The following is a 22724-nucleotide window of genomic DNA, read 5'->3' as shown; positions in this document are numbered from 1 at the left end:
CCACCCACCTGACTATACATGTGCCGGCAAGGCTTTTTAATAAGCAATTTATTTTTAGCTTAACAACGCTCATGTAATGAAAAACGCGAAGCCTCCGCGGCTTACGATTCACTTGCAATGATTTCTCCGCCCCACTCACGCCCACTTTTCCAGCCCCCTTTGCTGCGCCGAGCGTGTTTGCCAACGATAATTAATTTTTTGGCCTACCCCAAGCGAGAAGCTAAGACCATGAGTTCGTAGCGCATTAAAAAGAAATTAAAATGTTGCCATTCTCCTCCGCATTTTCCACCTCGCCAGCCTCAAGTACATCTAATGAGATAACTTGGAGACAACTGGCGAGAATTGAGTCTATGGGGTAATAATGGGCAGCCAGAATAGCTGGTTGAGCACTTACTCAAATATTCAAGAGCATACCTCTTTAAGGTGTTATTATAAACTTAAGAGGAAAATACAGTCTAGTTATATTGTTACTAATATAAAAAGAAAACAAAGAGTTTACAATTACTAGCTGTCTCAAATCTGCGAAGCGAGTTACATTATAAAACGTTACGCGATTGCTTGAGGTAATTAATGCATGTTAATGGTAATTAGTTGTATTACAAAATAAAGTATTTGTATACTAGAAGATGCTTTACGAGTTTGTCAGTCCACAAAATGTCATCTTTCAAGCGAGTTCCATTATTTTGTACCATAATCGTGATCCTAGCTGGACTGGGTCACCACACAGCTGAAAGTCGACTCCCAGACTGCGTTCTTTATCCCAGATGTCTGATGACAAAGGACCCCTGTTGCATGTAGTTCATCTAAAGAAATCAAAGAAGGATATGGTATCGCAACTGGAACTGGAGAACCAACGATATATCAGCACTTGTCAGGGGTGGTAACAAAAAGTGCACTCTGTTTTAATATATACAAATATCCACAAATATCTGGCCTTAAAATGGCAACATTTGGGGTCTTCTCATAAATCAATTTCGTTTTTACTACGAGTGCCGTTTGTCTGTGTTACTTTAACATGACCACTGCCAACGATTTTTCTGGCCATTTGTGTGTCGTTCAGTTAATAAAGCCGCAAACCCGAGAAGAAAAAGTAGCAGATTCAACAAACAGGCAAAAACTCTTGGTTTTACTTTTGGCCCGCAAGCGTATAAATATTGTTTTTAAAACCCAATGAAATATTGCATGCGTTTTTGATGGATCGCCCATATGTACACATAGCATTTATAAATAAATAAATATAATCATAAATAAATAATGGACCAGCACATGACAGCTCGGTGGCAAAAAACGCACAAAGAAAAATAAATATTACACCAAATTAAAAACTTACTTCAAAGCCATATCGTCGCCTTTGATTTACATATTTTATTTAATTAGGCATACAAAGTGCGCAAAAAGTTAATATATAATGTTGGATTAAAATTAGTGTCAAGTTTTTTGTAAGTCACACTTTCACCTTGAATATTTTTAGATCAAACATGTAAGCAATATTTTAGCGTTGTTAAGTATGCATACTCAATGTTAAAGAGTTCCCAAAAATATTATCTTAAAGCTGTCTAGAATTTTGTGGCACCCACCTTTTTATCGTTTTAATCATCCGCGGCTTAGAGCTCCGAAAGCAACCTGAAAAAACAACGCAAAAGGGTTCCATATTAGAAATGTATAAAACTTTTCATTTTCGTTCCATTTTGTTTTGTTGCGCCCGCTTTTTTTAATATAAAATGGCTTTGGGTGAAAAATTTGGAAAGTGAAGCGGGCAAGCAGAATATGTAAATATGTGTTGGCTGCTGGATTCTGGATGCTGGATGTTGGATGCTGGATGGTGGATGCTGGATGCCTTTGGAGCCTACGGAGCAGCATGCTCGGAATTTAAATTTGTAGCTAAGCCTCGAAAAATGCGAGACGCTTCATTTTGCGAAAGCAACTGGACCCTTTTGCGGGTGTGTGCGATGTATCTTTGGTGACAAAGGACAAAGGACAAGGGACAATGCCATCAGGCTGTGGGGGGCGACAATAAAATTAAATATTCTATTTAATGGCGCCGTAGTATGCCAGACGCGTCGCGCAACTTTTCTTGATGCATTCCAGCAGGAACAGGGGCTTGGCCCGGGACCTTTGACCTCTTTGGCATGCTCATAACTACAACTTGAACTTCCTGCAGCGCTCTGTACGTCTAATCTTCTGGTTGCTGCAGATAACAAACTCGTACTGCAATCCAATAAAAAACAAAGCAGTAAACTTTCATTTTAATTCCGTTTCCTCGGCGCTCACATTGCAGCCACTTTATTCGAATTCTGATTGCCCGTTTATTAGCCCGAGGCCCCTTTTCGAGTAAGCAAAAATAAAGCCACGTCCATGTCCTCGCCAGGGGCATGCAAATAAAACAGATTTTATTGGCGGTCCTGGGATCCTTTTTCTTTTTACCAATTTTCGGCCAGCACTTTTCCTTTGCCTTTTTCGGGCCAAACAAGAGCGATGGAAGGGAAGGGTTGTTGTTTGGCAATTTCGTGTGCCATATAAATTAAACAGATAATATAAATTAGATGGGATCGGTCGGTTTCTGTGTGATCAGATACCGAAGGCATATTTAAGGCCAGGCCTTCAGCCAAAATCGATGACACAAATAATGCCTCAATTAAGCTCGCAGCGAAAGTTGTTGAGCCAGCGATGGAAAACATAATGAAAAGCAAGCATAATATTTTCATCTCCTTGAGGTCGAGGCCCCAACTCAGGCACTCCACTCTCCACACTCCCCAATCATTTTCAATAGATATTTAATACTCGGCAGCATTTTTTGTTTGCCCTTCCCCACCCTTCCCCTGTCGAACCTTCCCCCCGCAGACCACGAGGGCTAACCACAGCAAACAGAGTAAAAATTCTTTTTTTATTCCACGCTCCTTGCGCCGAAAGACGTAATGAGTGGGCGGATGTTGGGGGTCAAAGTTCGGGTTGGGGGCGTAGGCAGACTCGGCATTTGTTTGAGTAATATTTTCGTGTATATTTTTCAGCTTTTGTGAACATTGCTGATGCTTATTTTTAGTACCTAGTAAAAGGTTACTTTGCATTGAAGGCAACACAAATTTGTACCAATCAAACCACTGTAATATGGAGAAAATAATGCGCTTATGTCTACTTGTATTTAAATGCTATTTCTATTTAAATGTGAGAATAAACTTCAATGAATACTATTTGAGCCAAATTGAAATATTTCAAATAATTCTCAATAGGTATGGAGTAGTCGATTGTTTAGCTACATCATCCCTTGACTCGGGGCAAAAGTTTTAAAGGCGTCACAACCTTGCAGAGCATTACAACTCACTTGTTCCGGCTGGCGGGGGAGTTTTCCAGAAATGGGTCTTAGTGCCCGGGTTCGGGGGTTGCCTGGTTCCTGTGCGAGTCGGCCAGGGTTGCCAGGTCCTTGCACACCCAGTCACACCCACTCACCCCCACTCACCACCACTCACCCCCATTGTCGGCGCATAATTGCGCCGCGTCGTAGGCAAAATGAAAATATTTGAAGCTGCGAGCTTCTCAAGTGTAAAAAATTTAATTTCGAAATGTAGGTTTAACGAACGGAAATTGCTTTCGCTCTCCGCGGAAAAATGGAGCAAGCCCTTGCCGTTATTATTGTTGCCTGATTTTCCCTTCAACTTTTCGCCTTCCCGTTGTGGCTGTCGCTTTTCGGCTGCGGAAAAGGCCAAATAAAGGCAAATCCAGGAATAAAGTCCAGAAGTAAAGCATATCTCATTTGTGTTTGTGTTTTCGTTTGCAATTTGTATGGCTAACTTTCTGATTGAGCTCGTGGCCCATTGCCACGAAATTATTTAATGCCTTACATCTGGCCCCCCCTCCCAACAGCCATCTCAACTTGGCCCCATTTCCCCGATGGCAGACTGCCTGGTAATTGCAATTGATTTGTCGAGCACTTTGCACGCCAATTTGTTTCTGGTCACGGTCAGTTTGGCCAGGAAATGTGGTCAAGGCTGCGGGGGGCCTGCATACCGAGAAGGTTATAAGTGGGCACAACTTGGAGTCTTTCTTTGATCTTGAGATGTGAAAAACCAAATTAGCACCTTGCCAAATTGCTTTGAACCATTTTGGTGCAGAGGCGGTAACTATTTTTGGCGACCGAGCAATCAGCGTTTCTTATAACAAAGTAAAAGGAAATGGAAAAAATATGTTCCACATTATTTACATCTTTGTTTACTTGAGGAGTAAACGTATGCAATACCTTAACCTAAATTGCAGTAGAATGTATTTCTCAGTTTCTAGGAGGACCACTTATGTATTATGATAATTATTATGTTAAAAATAAAACATTTTATAATCACTTGAAAAAGTGTATTAAAGTAAGCTTCTAACCAGGTTAAAAGGTTGCGGGTCTGCTTTTCGTACAATATAACAATTTAATCCCTTCCATTTGAACTCTCAGCTACCCACGCGAGGTCAAAGTGCATTCCTGCTCAGTGTCATAAGGTGGAGGGCAGCTAACCTGGCTGCTAGGAACAAGTTCCTACTGAAAAGGCTTACTGAAACCGGTGCCTGAAAGTGTGTAACAAAAAACAACTCTCATGGAAAATCCGCAAACACACTATGGCAAACTTTTTTAAAAACCCTTACCCAAACTTTTGGCAAATATGTTGGCAAACCTTTTTTGGTCAGTGCCAAGAGTTCGATCAACTACCAGGGCACTCTATAGGAAACATTAATAACATTATCCGCTCCCAACGCCCAAAACAAATGCAAAACAAACTAATCAAACTTTTTGCAGGATAACCGAAACGACACAAAATGCGCAAAACAAATTGCTTTATTTTCTAATTCAGCTAGAAAGCATTTTCCATACTTTGTTTCCGAGCAGAATCTACGAGCAAGTGGGGAAGGGGGATGGAAAAATCGAAAATCAATTTCTGTTAATGTGCCTGGGCCAAGAGTTTTCTGCCAAGAGACCTTGCCACCCACCCATCTAGCCAACTAACCAGCCACCCAACTCAACCCACCCAACCAACCCAACCACCCAACTCAACCCATGGAAACCCAGCATGCGTTGGCCAGAGCATATTTTTGCATAAAGTTTATGCAAACATTTTTACTCGAAACCCGCATAAATTACGGATGCCGTCTCGGTGCCCTAATAAACCCTATCTGTTGGATGTCTGGGGCTCAGTAAGTGGCCCGCCTGCTCCTGCTCCTCCCCAGCTTCTGCTCCTGCTCATGGTTCCATTGGTTTCAATGGTTCCACTGGATCTGGTGCTGCTTATTTTGCATGTCATTTGCGTCTGAGCACTCTGCGTCCCAGATTTTGGCCCAGATCTGGAGAAGCTCTGCGGGTTCTGGTTGCTTCCATTGCTGTGCCGGTGGGCGGCGCAGATAAATCTTCAATATTTATTGCAGCCAACTTACCACAAAAATATATTTTTTCATTTGGCTTAAAAAGTGTGAAAAGCAGGCTGAGATCACAGTTACCCCTGCCTTTGCTTTTCTCCAGTACCCTATCAGTATAGAACACAGCCCACACTTTGTAGACTCAAGTGAATAATTTTTCGAAATTTGTATTTTTTAAGAACAATTGTTGCAACGAACATAAAACACTTGTATTACATAGTTTACAAAGGACTTAGTAAACTAAATGCATAGATAAGCAATTGCCCGCAAAAGTATGTGGTGTGTACTATTCTTTTTAAATCTATTGAATTTTTTTAAATATAGGGAACATAGATACAATTAGCAAACCACAAAATGCCGCCCATTTCAAAACGAAGTCTACGGAAAAAGTCCAATGCAGTTCAAGAAACTCCAGCCGAAATCAAAAAGACGAGTACGCTTTCGAATATAATAATTCAAGGCACTGAACAGTTGCTTTTGGACTCGGAAAATAATCCAAATATTCAAATTATTGAAAAACCCAGACAAATGCGGTATTCACATTCATCCATTTGCAGTGCGGAACCGGATTTGCAGCGCCATTCCAAACCGGAAATCGATAATGTGGCAAGTAATAGCCACGCACGCGGAAAGTTTAATTCAATCAAAAATAAACAGACATCAATCGAGGTTATTTCTGAGATTAGTGATATGTCCATTGCTTCAGTGTCGGTGAGGAACCAGCCGTTTGTGAACTTCCTCCAGGATTACAGCATGGCTCATGGTTCCGTTCCCCGAGAAAGTATTCAAGAGGCCATCGCCGAATGGGATGAAATGACAGCCAAGCAAAGGGAGGAGTTCAGTCCTGAAAACTACGTTCTAAAATTATGTAATCAAGTGCAGAATCGTGATGAAATTTTAAATGCGGTTGCCCTGCATCCGGTTTATGAAACTACAAAAAAAGTTCGAAATGGATTTACTAAAGCCAGCAAGGTCAAGAGATTGTCTCCAAAGCTACGTAAGTCGACAAGACCACGAGGTGTGGTGAGTCCCAGAAGATCAATCAGAAAGTCAGCCAAAAAGGATGTGACTCCAATGGTATCTGTGCGTCTAACAAATAGTGCTTCGGCTTACAAAAACTTTCTGCGCAAAATCCGTCAAGCAAATCCTGGTCTGATGTCCGTGGAAAAGACCTCCCTATGGCGCAAAATGACTCCTGCCGAAAAGGATCTTTATAGAGTAGTCAAGCCAAGCCGAGAGAAATCCAAAGTCAAGAAAACCAAGTCAAGAGCTCAAGCTCCCAAGCGCGTAAGGAAGCAAAGAGCCTCACGATCCACCCAGATGCCTGAAAATGCTTTTAATTACTCGGAAAGCAGTTTTAATATTCTGCGAGATGGCCAACTACAAGTTTGGAACGAAAGCAACACTTCGCTACTAGATAATAGCCGTTCCTACATAGCAAGAGCCTTTGATAAACTCAAGAATATGTTTATTTAACCATTTGTTGTCCTAATTTTATACAAAGCATTTGTGATTGCTATAAAAAGAACTGCTCGTAAGAACGCAGCAAAACACCAAACAAATTTTACGGGTTACGTTGGCAAATCGCAAATCTTAAAATCCCTAATTGATTTGGGAGGTCTTATGGTACTTTTCAGCTCAATGTTTTACAAATTTCATTAAGCCTGGCCACACATTGGTGTGTAGTTTATCCTAAATGTCCTTCCCAAGTCAGTCAAAAGGGGTTGAACTTTTAATTCCCCATGCGGAATTATTCATCTGCTTGTGCAATTTGTTTGCTACTTGTAACTCTGAACCCTCCACAATCATCGCCGATTTGCGGGTGGACTCTGGACACCGAAGTGAGTCGATGGGCCCTTTGTCTACACTCGACTTTCCTGCATTGGTTCCTGCTCCTGCTCCTGCTCCCGGTCCTGCTCCTGGCCAACAAATTTCTCGCCATTGTTTACTCGGTTCGGAGTGCGTTCAGAGTCGTTCCAGCCCCCTGAACTCTCATAGCTGCTTCCGTTTCCGGCTTTGTTTTCGTTCCGTTTCGTTCGAAAGGCCCGGGGCCAGCTTTCCACATTTGGTGTTTATTTTATTGTACATTTGCTGCCGGCAACTCCGCTGAGCCGTGAACTGTTCAGCGTGTCATCATTCGCCTTGCCTTCACTTGCTGAACATCATCATCATCATCATCATTATCATTATCATCAGACCCGGAATCAGCAACATTATCACCAGCGCCATATCCATGTATGAGAGGTAAATTTCCTCAGCGGCCCTAGAAACAAGGAGCTTGGTGGTGTTGATGTCTGTGCCCGTTGTTCTGGCTGCTGTTATTGTTGTCTGTCGGTTGCTTTTTAACGTGCGCCCTTCGTGTTATTTACTTAACAATTTACTGAATAATTTACACACCTTCCCCACCCAGCGGAAGGCGAGAGCTTTTGCGCTGGGCATATTGGGCCAGGAAGTCAGGTGTAAAGTAGAGGTTGTAAATGCAAGAGAACTTGAAATTACACTTAATTCCGAATGTTTCAAATCTATCAATGTTGTCAGTATTGTTAATATAATATATTTTAAAATGATTATTTGGATACATGTTTGGAACAATTGATCATTAAACTTTTCCTCAAATACACAGGTTTATTTCATTAAACTATTGAAGAAAAGTCGTATAGCTGGGTAGCATTTAGTCTAGCTGAAAACGAGACATTTTCCGTAGGTTGTCAGTTTTTTTTGTTACCGCTTCGCTTCCTGTTTGCTCCTTGCTGTCCACCCCCACCGCGCCCCCCTCTCCGCTTTCCTCTGATGGGCGTTGAATTATGAACCTGACTTTCCTTTTGGGGCTTTTGGTGGGGGGCTCTGTGGAAAGTAAAACTTTCACCGGTGCTGCGTGCCGTGAGTCTGTGCGACTGTGTGTGTGTGTGGGTGTGTGAGTTGGTGTGGTTGATAGTTGTCCACAGAATCACACACACACAGTAAAGTAAAGGTAACACAAGCGAGTGCTTGTGTTTACTTAGTCGAGTCTTTGACTGACATTTAATGCGGTTAGCATACGTGTGTGCGTACTCGCTCCAATGTGTTGATAATGTGCATAATAAGCCCTAATTAATGTTAAATAATGAATTTTCTCATTTGCACGCCGTCAGCGTTGAAAAGGCATTGCCTTCGGCATTTCCTCGATTTCATTTTATTTCGAGGCAAACACACGACTTCCAAATACTTGCAGCTGAAGCCCCCGATGGCCCCCGAAAAGGATCCAGTATCGAGGAGATGGGGATGTTACAAATGAGGTTTGAGGAGGTCCTTTGTTGTGGTTCCTGCACCTTTCCCTTTTTCTGAATTTACCAAAGCCACAGCACAAACATTTTAAATATCAGCAAGTTTTACTTCAGGGCACTTTGTGTGTTTGGTAATTAAATGACCTTATCAAAGGGGCCCTTTCAGGTTCGCAAGCCATTTGACAGGCGTAATTTACACGAACTTAATTGAATGTTGAACACATAAATGACAAGAGCCGAAAAATGTTTCCCAAAAAGGTTCTATCTGCAATCAGGTACTGGCCATTCAATTACTTTGAGATCCTGTCCAAAGTTGTAGGAACTCTTTTATAAATACAAGCTTCTGGTGAACTTCATTGCCAACTTCATCCCCAATGCCCCAAAGTAGCCAATCCTCACAATGCACAACTTTTCGCGGGCAACTCTTTTAAATCGAGCACTTTTCCTCATTTACAAGCATTTAACCGAATTATACAAGCAACTTTGCGCATAATAAATATCGAACATGGCCCCTTCGAACCCGAAATCGTAATGCGGGTTAAGATGAGGTGGGGTTCGTGCATATAAAAAGTTCAAACTGTCAGAACTTTGACAGCAATATTGCCGAGTTTTATGTACAACAAGCGGAATAACTAAAACAGTGCAGAAATTAGAAACAACATACCGAGAATGTCCAAAAAACTTTGCCCTCGTCGAATCCTGCAACTTTTTCGCCTTGACTCTGATTACGGATGTTGCTATTGTTGTTTAGCTGATTATGATGATGGTGGTGGTATTGTTGTTGTCGCAGGAGAAAATCAATGTCGGCATATTTTATCCTTTTTTCATAGCCAGGCACAAACGTATATGAAACATATACATATATATATACAAATAAAATACACCACTACACTGACACAGCAAGGAAGTAGGCAATCCAACCGAGAAGCCAGAAAAACAGTTGCCAAACTCAGCGTTTTTCTTTTTTATATGTATATTGTAGTTGATTAGCCGCCTGATGCTGTGGATTTTTATTATTACTTTGTTTGATTTTTTGCCCAACTGGATTTTGCTTGTTCGGTTTTTATGGGCCTGGATTTGATTGCATTTGGTTTGTGGCATATACTTTTTGCTGTTTGCGTTGGCACTTTCGCTGACAGCCCTTGAGGCAATTATTTTTTAGACCCGAAATCGCTTACAACGTTTCAATATTTTGTTTGACTTTTTAGTGAATACATGTTGCAGCGAGTGCTCCTCAAGTTTGTTGTTTGTTTTAATTTTATCGCAGCCCCCACTGTTATTTTTCTTTTGTCACTTTCCGTGGTGGGTGGCATGCGCTGAGTGGCATGTCAATCAAAAATCAATCAAAATGTTCGCGTTTTCGCGCTCGTTAGCGTTTACACATGTTGTTGTCGCTGGTTTCTCAAATTGCGGCAAATGGATTTCAGGTTGTTTCCCGAATATCCCGTCTCGCGTTACCCGGCGCACTCGGAAAATTCTGATGGCAACACGTACGGCTGCCTCCTCTTGCCACTTGCCTCCTGCCACTTGCCACTTGCCACTGTACACAGACACAGACACACGCGCACAGAAAGTGGGAAGCTCGGGCACCAAGGAGTTAACTGCGGGTTAGTTGAGTTAACTACGGTTTAGTTGACCGACCACCTGGTCAGGCTCTTTGCCTCTAAGCAGCTACGATTCCGGCGGAGTGCTCCGCACGGGCGGGGTTACGGATCCGTCCGGTTCGCAGCGGAAAGAACGGAGCGGAACGGAACGGACTCGAACGGATCGACTGCGACGTGTCTGTCGCTCACGGCGTACGCTTTTCAACTGCTGCGCCCGCAACGCTCGACGGATTTCCAGGCAGGCAGACGCCTCCGCCAAGTGAAAACCAGGCGGCGTTCGGTTCGGCCTCCTCTCTCGGCAACATCCTCGTGCCTCGTTTTCGCTCGGCAAACTGTTATACATGATGCTCTCTCCCCAGAGAAAGCAAGAGAGAGAGAGAGAGAGAGATACTGTGTAGAAGAGAAAGCGCTGCAAGGGAAAGTCGCCCACCACTTTCACCGGCTTCTCTGCTGGGGAAGAGCTAGCTTATTTATATTTTCAATGTGATTTATACGCCCATAAAATGCCTAATCAACGGGCCTTATCAATTGCATACTATTAGCAATTAATATGCACTTGTTTTTATAAAATAGATAATACATAAAAATTAAATAATCGTAATACACGGAAGCAGTCTGGATAGAGTAGCTATGAAAAGTTTAAAGATAATATATTAATATAATTTATTTTTGTGGGTAAATGATTTCTTTATAGTTACAAATGTATATTTTAACAGATTAAATTAGATTATTTGCCCCACTATATTTACTTATTTTTGTTAAAAATGCATTTAACTACAATTAAACTTATTACATTTTGTATTTAGTCCTGCCTACATTTTAAAGTTATAAAACTCTATTATTGTTATTGTTTGTGATTTCTTTGCCCGCTTCCTTGCTGAACACAAAGCAGTGCTTTCTATTTCTGTCTCTTCTCAGTATAAGAGCACGCAGACAAACTGTTCCCAGACAATTTCCCCCTATGCGATGCTCTCCCAGTATCACAGATGGTATAACAGGGCACTCGTTGAGGGAGTCGGCGCCACTCTGGAAATGCACAGGCCACAGCCAGAAAAGCCAACCTCAACACTCGCAGCTGACTGACCGAGCGGGTGGAAAAACTTCACCACGGACTCAGGCGTGAAAACTCGCAAGCTGAAGTCCTCAGCCGCCGAGATATGTGGCCAGAATCGGAGGCTTCAGTTGCCAGTGCATTTTCCTACCGTCCACCACCCACACGCCCACCGCCCACACGCCCCGCCCAAATACCCGTGACACCGAGCGAAGCGGGTCCCTGTGGAGGTGCCGAAAATCCATTTTGGCCAAAACCGAAGTCAAGAAGAAGTCCTGGGGAAGGAAAGAAGAGGACGAAAGCCAGCAGCGGAAAATATCGATTCGCTTCGATTGTTGTTGCCTGGCTGCTCGAATTGTATATTGCTTTATAAGCAGCTTCTGTCTTCGCCAAATATATATACAATTTATATATATATATGAAAGGAAAAAACAGAAGAAAATCTGCAGACCCTGCCCTGCGGTTGCTTATTTGGCTGCTTTAGTTTCGCTGCCATCAAGCGAAGTCCTTTTCGCGATTTCCAAACTGGGAACAAAAAAAACCAAAATAAAAACCAGAGATGGGAATTTTTCGTTTTACGCTGTTTTTCTTGTTTGATGCCTCTCCTCTTCTATCGAAATGAGTAAATAACCAATGAAGCAGATAGAAATGTTTATTGTTATTCTTTGCGTGCTCCTCCTTGGTCAGTCAAATCAATTCCGTAGGCAGCTTGTAGCCGAGTTTGTATCTCCGATTTCATCTGCATTTTTATTTAAATTTACATTGGCCCGGCATAAAGGACAAGATTGTCGTCTTGCCGAGTAAACGAGCCATTGCACATTATGAATGTTGGCTTACAATCTTGCTCCTTCTCCGCGACTTTCCGCGAAAATTCTCCTTTGTCGGGAAGTACTAGTACAATAATTAAGGCTGCGTTAAGTATACGCACCTTGAGCGCGGTGTGGAGCGGCTTCTTCGCCGTGTTCTCGGCTCCACTCGCGCATAGTTTGTGTCGCATTAAAACTATTTAAGTTTTTAATGCCCTAACAGCGATGATCTTGTGCCTGGCATATAAATTACTCAGCCGCCCCTTGGCCCCCGCCGCTTTTGCATTAACAGGGCTTCAAAGGCCTCTGCCCTGCCACCACCCACTACACCACCCACCATTACCACCCATTACCACCCATCACCACCCATCAGCGAGCAGCCAGCAGCCAGCTGAACGTCCTTGCCATCGAGCGCGGAAAGCGCGGAAGCAGCGAAGCTCCAAGATGTTGAGCACTTTGCCAAAGTTTTTACTTGGCTCGTTGGCAATTTTTACTTTGTTGCTTTATATGGATTTATGTTTAATCGGCCAAAGGTTACTTCAACTCACCCGCACACTCACACACACACACATGTGCTCTTTGGCAGGCCGACATGTTAAAAGCTCCTTTGTTTCACAGATAGAACGAAGGACGAAGGATGGGGGTAGTGAAAGGCGTTACTTGCACTGTCAACGCAGAAAGTGGAAGTAATTTGCTTTACGTGAATCACCTCAACACGCGTGTACTTAAATCGAAGGTCACTCTTTTAAAACTGATTTTTAAAGTCGGGTTAATTGGCAACCATGATAAACTCCTTGAAAATGTGTACAATTAGAGAACATGTAATGATTTAAGTAATAATCACCATTAAACTAACCCCATAAACTTATTAGCAACATTATATCTGTGTCAACATTATAATCTATATTTACACCGCTATAATATTACATAAAAGCATAAGTTATCTATATTTAATTTAATAATATTTCTAATAATTTAACTAAATAAACTATGAAATTATTAAATTTAAAAATTAATTAAATGTTTTTCCGGCAGCTTTTTCACAATCTAACTCCATGAAATACCCGGCAAAGAGCAAACAAATAATCCAACTGCGAACTAAACTGCATTTACCCCTCGCTGTTGGCCGTTCATTAACCCGCTCTTAGCCGTTTATTTACTTGGATAAACTGTTACAATTGTCCCCAGCTCAGGTTCGGTCAATAAACTAACTTTCCTTGGCTTAATTGAAGAAGTGGCAGCAGCTGCATGCAAAGCAATCTCTTCAGGAGTTTGCACTTCAACAAATGGATACAACCGTTCGAGAAGTCATTTCCCAAAAGCTTTCCACTTTATTCAAAAGCAATATAGTTACCTGATTCCTTTCTTCAGCTATACAAGTCAATTGATGCATAAGAAGTTTATTCATAAGTTAGTTAAAAGGAGTTTCTAGTGCTACTTTTTTAATATTTTGTTTTGTATATCCTGTTAAAATTATACAAAGAGACATAGACTAGTGACTGGACTATCAGATACCTGTAAATCAAGTAAAGAAAAGGAAAAAGTTCGAAAAGAGCGGCAAAGAGACTGTTTCCTAGCGACATTATTGCATTGCAACATCTCAAAATGATAACATTAGATAAGGCGGTGCCATAAGCAACCCGTTGATAGAAGCCACAAAGTTGGGGCATGCAACATTGAGCCAGTCCTAGGAGTTTTCTGCAGTATTCACTCGGCGAAGGACGAACATTGATTGGTGTGCGAGACGCAGTTCTTTGATTTGTGTCTAGACCGATGAGCGCGTGCCTCAATGCTGGTGGAAAATGGAGGACTCGGGGAATCAAGGAGGCAACTTGGCTTACGAAAATTCATAGCCGGAGCGCGAAAGTTTATTAGATGCTCTTTGCCCTCTGCCTTTGTCTTTGTCGTTGCTTTTGTTGCTGTTGCCGTTGCCGTTGCCTTTGAAACGTCGCCAGAATTTTAATTTCCGCCTAGAGCGTGTCGCACGTGGCCGCACTGACAAGGAAGTTGACATAGCCGACAGCTCCTTTGAGCTTCAGCCAAGTACCGCCGACCTTTGTGGGCGTTGTGGGCCATCGAGTTGGACGCCTGCCTGTAATTATGACCCCTCTAATTAAGACTCCAAATAGTTGACCTTTAAGCCAATGAAAAAGTGTTGTCACACCCTAAAAATATAGTGTGGTAAATTGAAAAAAACAAAAATACAAAAAAAAAACAAGTTAACGGACATTGGAAATAGTTGGCGATTGTTTTCGACGCATTCGAGCGTTCGATGCACTCCAAATATTTGTTCAAATATTTGCCAACACGCTCCAGCTTTTCTGTTTCACTTCTGTTCGCCTTGTTAATGCTATTGTTGTACAACTTTTGTGCAAAATATTTTACGCCCCACAATTTCCTGGAAATCTACATTTCTGCACAGGAAGTTTTTTTTGTTTTTTTGCATTTCGAAAGGGGGAAGTACTCGAACACATATACAGATGAAACAGGCTGAGTACTGAGACAGACACACATTTATGGGAATGGCTATTGGCATCGAGCCATGGCCCAAAGCCTCGTGATGCAGTTGGCTCGTTGGGTCGTTTTGTGCCTTTCCCAGTCGGTGTTTTCAGCTTTTGTTTCGATTCCCAGGCACCAATGGGCCAATTTCTATTACCGAAACTTTGTATGTACCCTGCAGGGACGTAAAAATGCTATCAATCGGTGGCCATATCAATTTCCCAGTTGAAGGGTTACCTCCTCCATTGAGCAGGTGCTAAGGGTCCCTTGGGATGTTGCATCAAATCTGCTCATCCCTCCCGAATTTGTAATCCCTATGACTTTATTCTATAAGAGAATACTGTATATGATGGTCTTATGAGGACAGAAAAATGGGAAATGTACTTATTTAAATAGAATTATTAATATTTTAAAAATATGTTAAAGTTATTCTCATAGTAGAGATTTTGTCAGATAGTATATATGTACATACGTTCTATTTATATTTGCTGATCCTTTAAACCGTTTGTATTAGGTTTTTCAACGATATTCTTTTCGCTTAACATGAATATCAATGATTAGGGCATTCCTTAGTCGTTCGCTTTGGCTTATCGAAGATTTGCTCAAATTAATACTTAAAATGCGCTGCGTTGTCAGGCTGGGATTTGTCTGGCTGCTCTGGCTGCTCTGCCTGCCAAATGGGAAAAATGTTCGCTCCGGCGGTTCTGTTTTGGCACGGATTGCATAACAAATGCACGGGCCGTGGCTGGTAATGGAAATGTCAATGCAGCCCCCTGGTTTTTGGGCCAAGTTCTGGATGCGGGGGCAAGGTGGTGCAATAACTCAATTTAATGTCGAAATTCGGGCAATTAAAGAGGCAGTCGCACTGCAAAGGCAATTGCAATTTGCCTACTTTTGAGGCGCGCCGTGCAGTGCAGGTCATAAAGTGAATCATATCATTTAGAAGAAGCCTCGTCGAGATGAGCATGCATTTGGGACTTCAGCCAGACTTGAGCTAGTGCAGCAACTCGAAACGGAAGCTGAAGAGCGCAATTAGCAGTCCTCCAGCCGAAAAGAATAAATGCCGGTCTAAATAGCTCAGTTAAATGCAGGGAGCTCGGGCTAATTGCGGCCCATTGAGACTTTGAGTTGGTTAAAAACTTACAGCACCTGAAGTGGCCCAGCAACCTCAACGACTCACTGATGCAGTTGCAAGTACAAGTATTAGGCACACACTCAAGCGGAGATATAATCTGAAGATGTTCACAAGTGTGCCACAACTGCCAAAAAGACAGCAAGGTTAATTGCCTTGCACTCTACAATAGTTTCTTGTATTTTGTATTCTGTATTTTGTATTTTGTATCTTGCATCTGAATCGGCACTCCAGTCTATGTGTGTGTAGCAAAATAAATTGCGTTTGTGCTGGGTTGCCAAGAAAATTGAAAAATTCAGCAGTCAAACAGAATCCGTACCCAGCAGACAAAAACTTCGTTTATGATATTACAAACGATAGTTTTGCGAACTTTAGGCGGACAAATCCTCCGATTTCAGACCCAAAAACGATACTTAAGTTAATTATCTGTCACTGGTTTTGTGACAGCAAAAGCTATAATTTTCGAAACCCCAAAAATTATTGAGTATGCGGACCTTTTACGATACTTTTATAATATTATTTACGGGACGTACTTGGTATCTTTCGCGATGCTTTTATAATATTATTTACGGTCCGTATTCGGTATCTTTTATAATATTATTTACGGTCCGTATTTGGCATCTTTTGCGATACTTTTATAATATTATTTACGGTCCGTATTTGGTATCTTTTGCGATACTTTTATAACATTATATACGGAACGTTTTAGTGTACGTTAGCGAGACATTTGCACCATTTATACTGATCCCAGTTTTCGTCCGTTCTATCGTCCGTTTTCGGGTCATGTTTCAATAATTAGGTAAACCACTTGCGATAAGTCCGCTACTTGCCCGCCCACTGTACGTTTCAGTGTCCGTTAGCAATACTTTTTCGTACTTTTTTTGAGGAACGCCACAGTTTCGATTTTTGTCCGTTTTAGCGTCCGTTTTTGAGCATTCAACGAACCTAGTGCGGAAACTCCGATTCTACGTCCGTATTAAATATCTTTAGCGGACATTTTTCGGATCCATCCGCATTTTGTCTGCTCTTTGTCTGCTGGGTAGTCGTGGCAATCCTCAACCTATACATACACACATTTCCACCCCCCAAAGACTCACCTAAATGCATATGCATTTGGGGCCAAAACCCACTCCTATGCATTCCCTATGCATTTGGTTGCGTAATTTCAGTTGTCTTGGGAAACAATTTGTCACTAATTCGAAATTTATTTGCATCGTCTGTGCGAATGGTTGGGACTCAAAACCCTTTGACAGAAAATGTAATATTCGAAATATTTCGCTTTCAAACAATTAAAACAAAGCTACTGCTCATATTTGGGGAAAATATAAACATAATTTAAATTACATTTTGTAGTGTTATTGCAAACTGCACTTTACGGCTTTGAGTAAGCTGAAGTAATGTGTGTTTATAAAGGCTAATTAAGCATGCATAAAAATTATACTTTATGCTCCGGCAATTTTGCATTTGGGGTATGTAAAAATAGCTGAAAATAAGTGAATATAAATAAATATAAATAAATATAATGTCAAAACTAAAATACCTATCATATTAACTTTGAAATGTTTTATTAAGGTTTCTATTAACTTTAAAAGTATGAAAAGTAAATCATTAGGCGCATCTGTTACAATAAAAGAGATTTCATACAGCAACTAAACTATTTCCTTTCTATTTACAATTTATTATAGAAAATGGCAATTCACAGCGAATGTGATATAATGGATAGGTGTACTTAAGTGGGGGGCAGCTATTTTATGCTTCTCCGCTGCTCCGCATCGCGAGGCTCTTAATCGATTCTTAAGGATCCACGGAATTGTTTCGCTCGGCTACGTGTGCGCCATCGAAATGGATTGCATTGTTCTTTAAGCACCTTCCATGCATTCCACATGCTGCACCATAATTCACACTTAACACTTAACACTTGCATTTTTTCGCCGGGTCGAGGGTTGAGGGTTGAGTTGAGTTCAGTTGAGTTGTTAAGGGCCGGGACCATTCTTTGGGGCAACTATTTCGCACTTTGCGGAAACTTTTTATGCCACTTTTATCTGGCAACACGTAAATATTCGTTAAAAGTTGAAATTTAATTTTATACCCCTGACGCATCTCGCGAATGCAGCAGCAGCAGCATCAGCATCAGCAGCTCTTGCTGCAAGTGCAACTATTTTGCGCTGTTTCGTCAAGAGCGACGGTGTTAAAATCAGCCAAATAAATTTCACTTGCACCTTTGGAGGGCGTGGCGCGTCTGTTCTCGCTGCTTGTTAGCATTAAATTTATGTCTGGGCATAAATAAAGCTTTTCTAAACAGTTTGCGCCCTGCTCGACGCTCTACGCTCCACGCTCAACGCTCCACGTAAAATCCGGAATACTTTCCGGGATTCTCTCCTGCTCGGACTCGGATTAGTTCGTCCGGGCGGCGCATCTTTATTTGGTCTGCGGACACGCAATTGAATACCAGATTACGTCGTTTAGATAATTTCATTGAGATAAATCCCAAGCAGCTGTAATGGCATTTAATATTTATTATTATTATTATTATTAATCCGCATGCGCGGATTCCTTTCGCCTTTGTTTGACTAGGAAGTTGCGTCGTCATCGGTTCAATGACTTCATCTCTGGCCTCTATTTGCGGCCAAATAGCCTTTATTATTGATGTCTTCGCCATGTTTATGTGTCAACAACAAGCGAATTCGCATAAGCAGAAATTTCATTAAGTTGGCCATTCTCAGTGCCAGCTTTGTATAATAATCCAGAGAAATCGATAATTTCGCTTTTTTTCCGCTCTCGAAGTGGGTGGGCCACCAACTTTTCCAATGTGTGCTCATATCGGTTTAATTTGACATTAAGTTCCCTCGAAGCAGGGTACTGTACTGCCACAGCTTGAGGATGATGATTGATTGAAAATTCATGCCAATGCAGGAAATGATATTCCAGATACCTCTGAGAGTATACATTTTACATTGGGAGTATGTGCAAAATATTCCATACCCTTGTAAAATACAACTACTATTTCACTGAGCTTTATCCATAATTTATTTGTAAACTTGTGACACCTGTTTAATTTTTCAAACTTATTTCTTACTTTAGAACATAAGTTCAATTAATTAGCCGTGGCCTCGTGCCGTGTTTATCATTTTGAGAAATTGTCATAATGGATTGTCATTTCGAGTTAATGGCACGATCCATGGGTCAGGTCGACAGAAGTTGTTCATTAGCAATACAAGTCCATTTCCATTTCCATTGCCATTACAATTTCCATTCCCATTTTCATACCCATTAGTAGATTTCATTTTACTGGCTCTTCAGATGTCAGAGCATCAGCAACATCAGTTTTCCCTTCGGCCACGCTAATTAATATTGGAAAACAAGGAGGACGCGTTGTTGGCCAACTGTGTTGGCTGTCAAAACTTGCGCAATTTATATTAAATTACGATCGAGTGAAATTCAATTAGAAAACATTCCATAAAATCGGCTGCCCACAATTTCCTTTCAATCCCGCACTTTTCCCTTCCCTTGCCTTCCCTTTCATTTTGTTTCTTTTCGTTTTTGTATTTATTTTATTGCTGAAAACTGAATGAATGGGCTGTCGGGGGAGCATGTACTGAATTATTCTGAGCTGTTCGAGGTGCAAGGTAGTCGGGGCCCAAAGAGCAACAACAACAGCAGCAACAAGCCAGCAAACAAGTGCAAAAATATTTTTATAATTTACAGTCGACAGCGAGGACACAAACAACAATGAGGGCAAATGTTTCGAAGAAGCTGGAAGCTGGAAGCTGTATGCCCGCCCCCCACGAAAGGCGGCCAGAATAAATAGTTGTGCAGGTGGTGTTAATTGAAAAACTTTCGCAACACTAATTAAAAGTTTCTAAACAAAATGCCACGACTATGTCGAGCTCCTGGGATTATGTGAGACTAAGGGACCCGCACCCCAGCCACCTTCATGGATCCATTGGATCAGTTACCAATGCCAACCATCAATTGGCAACGAAATGCTCTCAGTTTGCTTCTTTGCTTCTTTATCGGGCGAATTATGTGAATTGTCGAGTGTGACAGGCCAAATTGATTGTGGATTGCTCTGCGTGGGTTTGGGATAATTAAAGGAGCAGAGCAATACATAATTGATTAGGTGAGAGCAATTGACAAAGTGCAGTTTTTCCCAGCCCCGCCAAGTAGGCTACAAATATTTTTTAATTACTTCTCCGCAGGAGTTGCGAAACTGGAGCGGGCTGGATTAATATTGTATTTGAACGACTTAAGTTGGGGATTAATAAATTCTGCTTTGTGTGGGGGCCTGATTTGCTCTGATTTGATCTCCTTCCCTTCAAATTTGTATATTTACCTTGGGGAAATTCAATATGAAAACACTCCATAAAATCTTCCGTACGGAAGATCGATTTCATAAGCTTGTAGTAAATTAGTTGGGGTCATTATTAAAACATAGTAAGACATTTAATGCAAATAGAAGTTGTTTCTTATCAGAAAAATAAATAACAATTCAAATAATAGCTAGGCCTGACAACTTACATGTGCAGACATACGATACATTTCCTTTTACCTAATGAATATAGTATAATATTTCCAAATTCGCTTCACATTTCCAATTCCCACAGCACAATCCAACACTAATATGCAGCTTTCAAGCAAATATATGTACATTTTTAAAAAGCGAGCAACGTCAAGTGGCTGTCGACAATGAGTTTAATTTCCTCAACTTCTTCCAGCACTCGCCGCAGTTCCCACTCGGTTGGCCAAAAATCCATCTGGATGGGATGGCGCTGGTCACTTTCTGGATGAGTTGTCATATTTTTTGGCCGGGAAAAGAGAAGGCGCACCAGAATGCCAGCGAAAGCGCAAAATTGGAGTGAAAAAATGCTGACAATATTTTATATCAAGTGCCGGCATTGTCCGAAACGAGCCACGTTTCAAATTTAAAATAACTTAAACGACTTGAAACAAGTGGCTTTGCTGCCATGCTGACAGGCGCTGTGTCACGCCGGAAGTCTGGGGCAATAATAGAAAACATACCCAATTTACGTGAAAAATAATTCACTGGGCGCAGCACGAGCTGCGGCATCCACAAAAGAACCCAAAACCAGGAGCAGGTGGCTCCGCTTTCAGCCCGCTTCCTGCGAGTCCTGCGAGTCCTGTGAGTCCTGCCGCAGTGCGAGAATGTTACCTTTTGGCCCCGATGTCTCGCTGGTTTGTCAACTTTTTTTTGGCGCGTGCAAGTCACAAAAAAAGTGAGCGGAAAATGCCAGGATATTTTTATTTTTCATGTAGAACGAAGTTGCAAAGGGATGTGGTTTCGCAGAAACGTACAACTTGACAAGAGCTGGGCTGGCTAAAATCTTTTTCACAGTATTTTGTAACGCGAATATCTGATGTATATCGGCGAAGTTATTATTCTCATTTTGTTTTATTTTTTCATAGAATTTTTAAATTAAGAAAGCTTCTGAGAAGCCCGAAAACAGGATATACACTGGTCGATATCCAATCCCAACGCCAACTGTAATTTACTCTGGCCTAATGCTCGAAACCTGGCCACCTCGAGCAGAGGTAAACAAACGGGAAACGTGGGAAAAAGAATTTCCATGGCCGGCTCGAACTTGAGATGATAATCAAGGTAATGGCTAGGCCGTTTGCCCGGAAATGACTTAGTGTTTGCTGGGAAATTAAGCGACAGCAGAGAGCACCAGGCGGCGGAAGAAGGTGTAATGAATTTAATTGAAAAGTTCGTATATGAACGTCATGTTTGGGAAATGTCCTGCCATTGTGCGAGCTCCTAAAGTGAATTATGGAAAATTGCGGGCACGCGCCACAAATCGACGTTGTGGGCCACAAATCGCTTTAAATGGGCCGCTGGGAGAGATTTTTGGTTTTTTGCGCCGGAAATGGCAAAACAAATAAATGCAGTTCAATAATAATTGCTAATACGTCCTGTCGCGGCCTAAACAAACATAACATTCTAGCTGCCCCGTAATTAATTAGCCAACAGAGCGATGACAGTTACATGTGCCGATCAAATAGCAAAAGAGTCATGGTCCTATGGGCCTGGTATAGATACAGATACAGATACGGATGCGGATGGAGATATGGCTGGTGTGTTAGATAAATGTCCTACTAGATAGTTCCCACGAGTGCCGTTTAGCATGTGCGATAAATGGGGACACCCGTCGCCCGTTGACTGGGGCAAAATACATTTGTGTTAATAATAGACATTGGCAGTGTCATTTTTCATACACCAAGGGAACCGAGTGCGGGGACAATTGCCCAGAAGGTAAACAAATGGCGGCGGACCAGGATAGCTGAAAAATTGCTACAAGCCAGCGTTTGGCTCCCCCTGGATATACACGTATATACGTAAGTATTTCTATGGTAAATTATGGTTAGATAAATTATGCAATGCGATTTATCGGCATCACAGCACTTGCCTCAATATTTATGCCGGCGAATCTAAGCTAATCTAAGAAGTTGGAAAAATCATAACTCAGACGGGGCACTGCTCCACACCATTTATGGAAATTTGTGTGAATGCAGCCGGCTGGTATGACTGGTATACAAAATACTCCTATACATAAGGGTAATTGAAACTCATCATCTTAAGTTGGCAGCATTGGAGAGGCAGTGACTGCTCCGAGAAGAAGCCAGCTCACCGGGCCAAACATAAATTTGGCCATAAAAGAGCATTTAAGATAAGCTTGCAGTTATGGTCGTTAAAATTCAAAATGCCATTTAAGAGAGGAGCCAGAGAAAACAAGTAATAATAGCAGAGTGGGAGGCGAAACAGCACGACATCCTGGGAATGTTGAAGCACTGCACAAAGCCAACTTGCAACGGATGCGGCAAGTAAAAAACGCGAGCCATTTACCTAATACGCTAAATATCCAAAATCACATTTTACCTGGGGATCGGGGATTCAGCTGCGGTTCGCTTATGGCCCAGACAACATTTTATGTCCGTTTTTTTTACTATTTGTTCGCACAAGGATGC

The 22724-nt window shown here is 41.7% G+C and overlaps 3 protein-coding genes across 5 annotated transcripts in view; 2 read left to right on the top strand and 1 right to left on the bottom strand.

Annotated features, from left to right (window-relative positions):
- Positions 1–9418, bottom strand: part of LOC122620527 — a 43769-nt gene extending 34351 nt beyond the window's left edge. The window contains exons 1-2 of the mRNA XM_043798031.1: positions 9313–9418; positions 1578–1623 (exon numbers count right to left, since the gene is read on the bottom strand). The gene's annotated coding sequence lies outside the window, so the exon portion shown is untranslated. The remainder of the gene's footprint in view (positions 1–1577; positions 1624–9312) is intronic.
- On the top strand, positions 627–1329 carry LOC122620568 (accessory gland peptide Acp33A). Its single transcript, XM_043798092.1, has one exon. It carries the CDS (start codon positions 655–657, stop codon positions 796–798), a length of 144 nt encoding a protein of 47 aa, XP_043654027.1. The 5' UTR covers positions 627–654; the 3' UTR covers positions 799–1329.
- LOC122620536 lies at positions 5491–6943 on the top strand. 3 transcript variants are annotated; one of them, XM_043798052.1, is made up of 2 exons: positions 5491–5657; positions 5719–6943. In XM_043798052.1, the coding sequence occupies exon 2, from the start codon at positions 5740–5742 to the stop codon at positions 6859–6861; it is 1122 nt and encodes a 373-aa protein (XP_043653987.1). In that variant the 5' UTR covers positions 5491–5657; positions 5719–5739; the 3' UTR covers positions 6862–6943. The 3 variants fall into 3 exon arrangements, with proteins under 3 accessions (XP_043653987.1, XP_043653978.1, XP_043653996.1); XM_043798043.1 differs by having other exon boundaries at positions 5710–6943; XM_043798061.1 differs by having other exon boundaries at positions 5491–5664.
- Positions 9419–22724: the final 13306 nt, after the last annotated feature.

Source organism: Drosophila teissieri, chromosome 2L (assembly GCF_016746235.2).
Source record: "Drosophila teissieri strain GT53w chromosome 2L, Prin_Dtei_1.1, whole genome shotgun sequence".
In the NCBI taxonomy this organism is placed as follows: Eukaryota; Metazoa; Arthropoda; class Insecta; order Diptera; family Drosophilidae; genus Drosophila; species Drosophila teissieri.
This window is presented reverse-complemented; position numbering and strand designations above follow the sequence as displayed.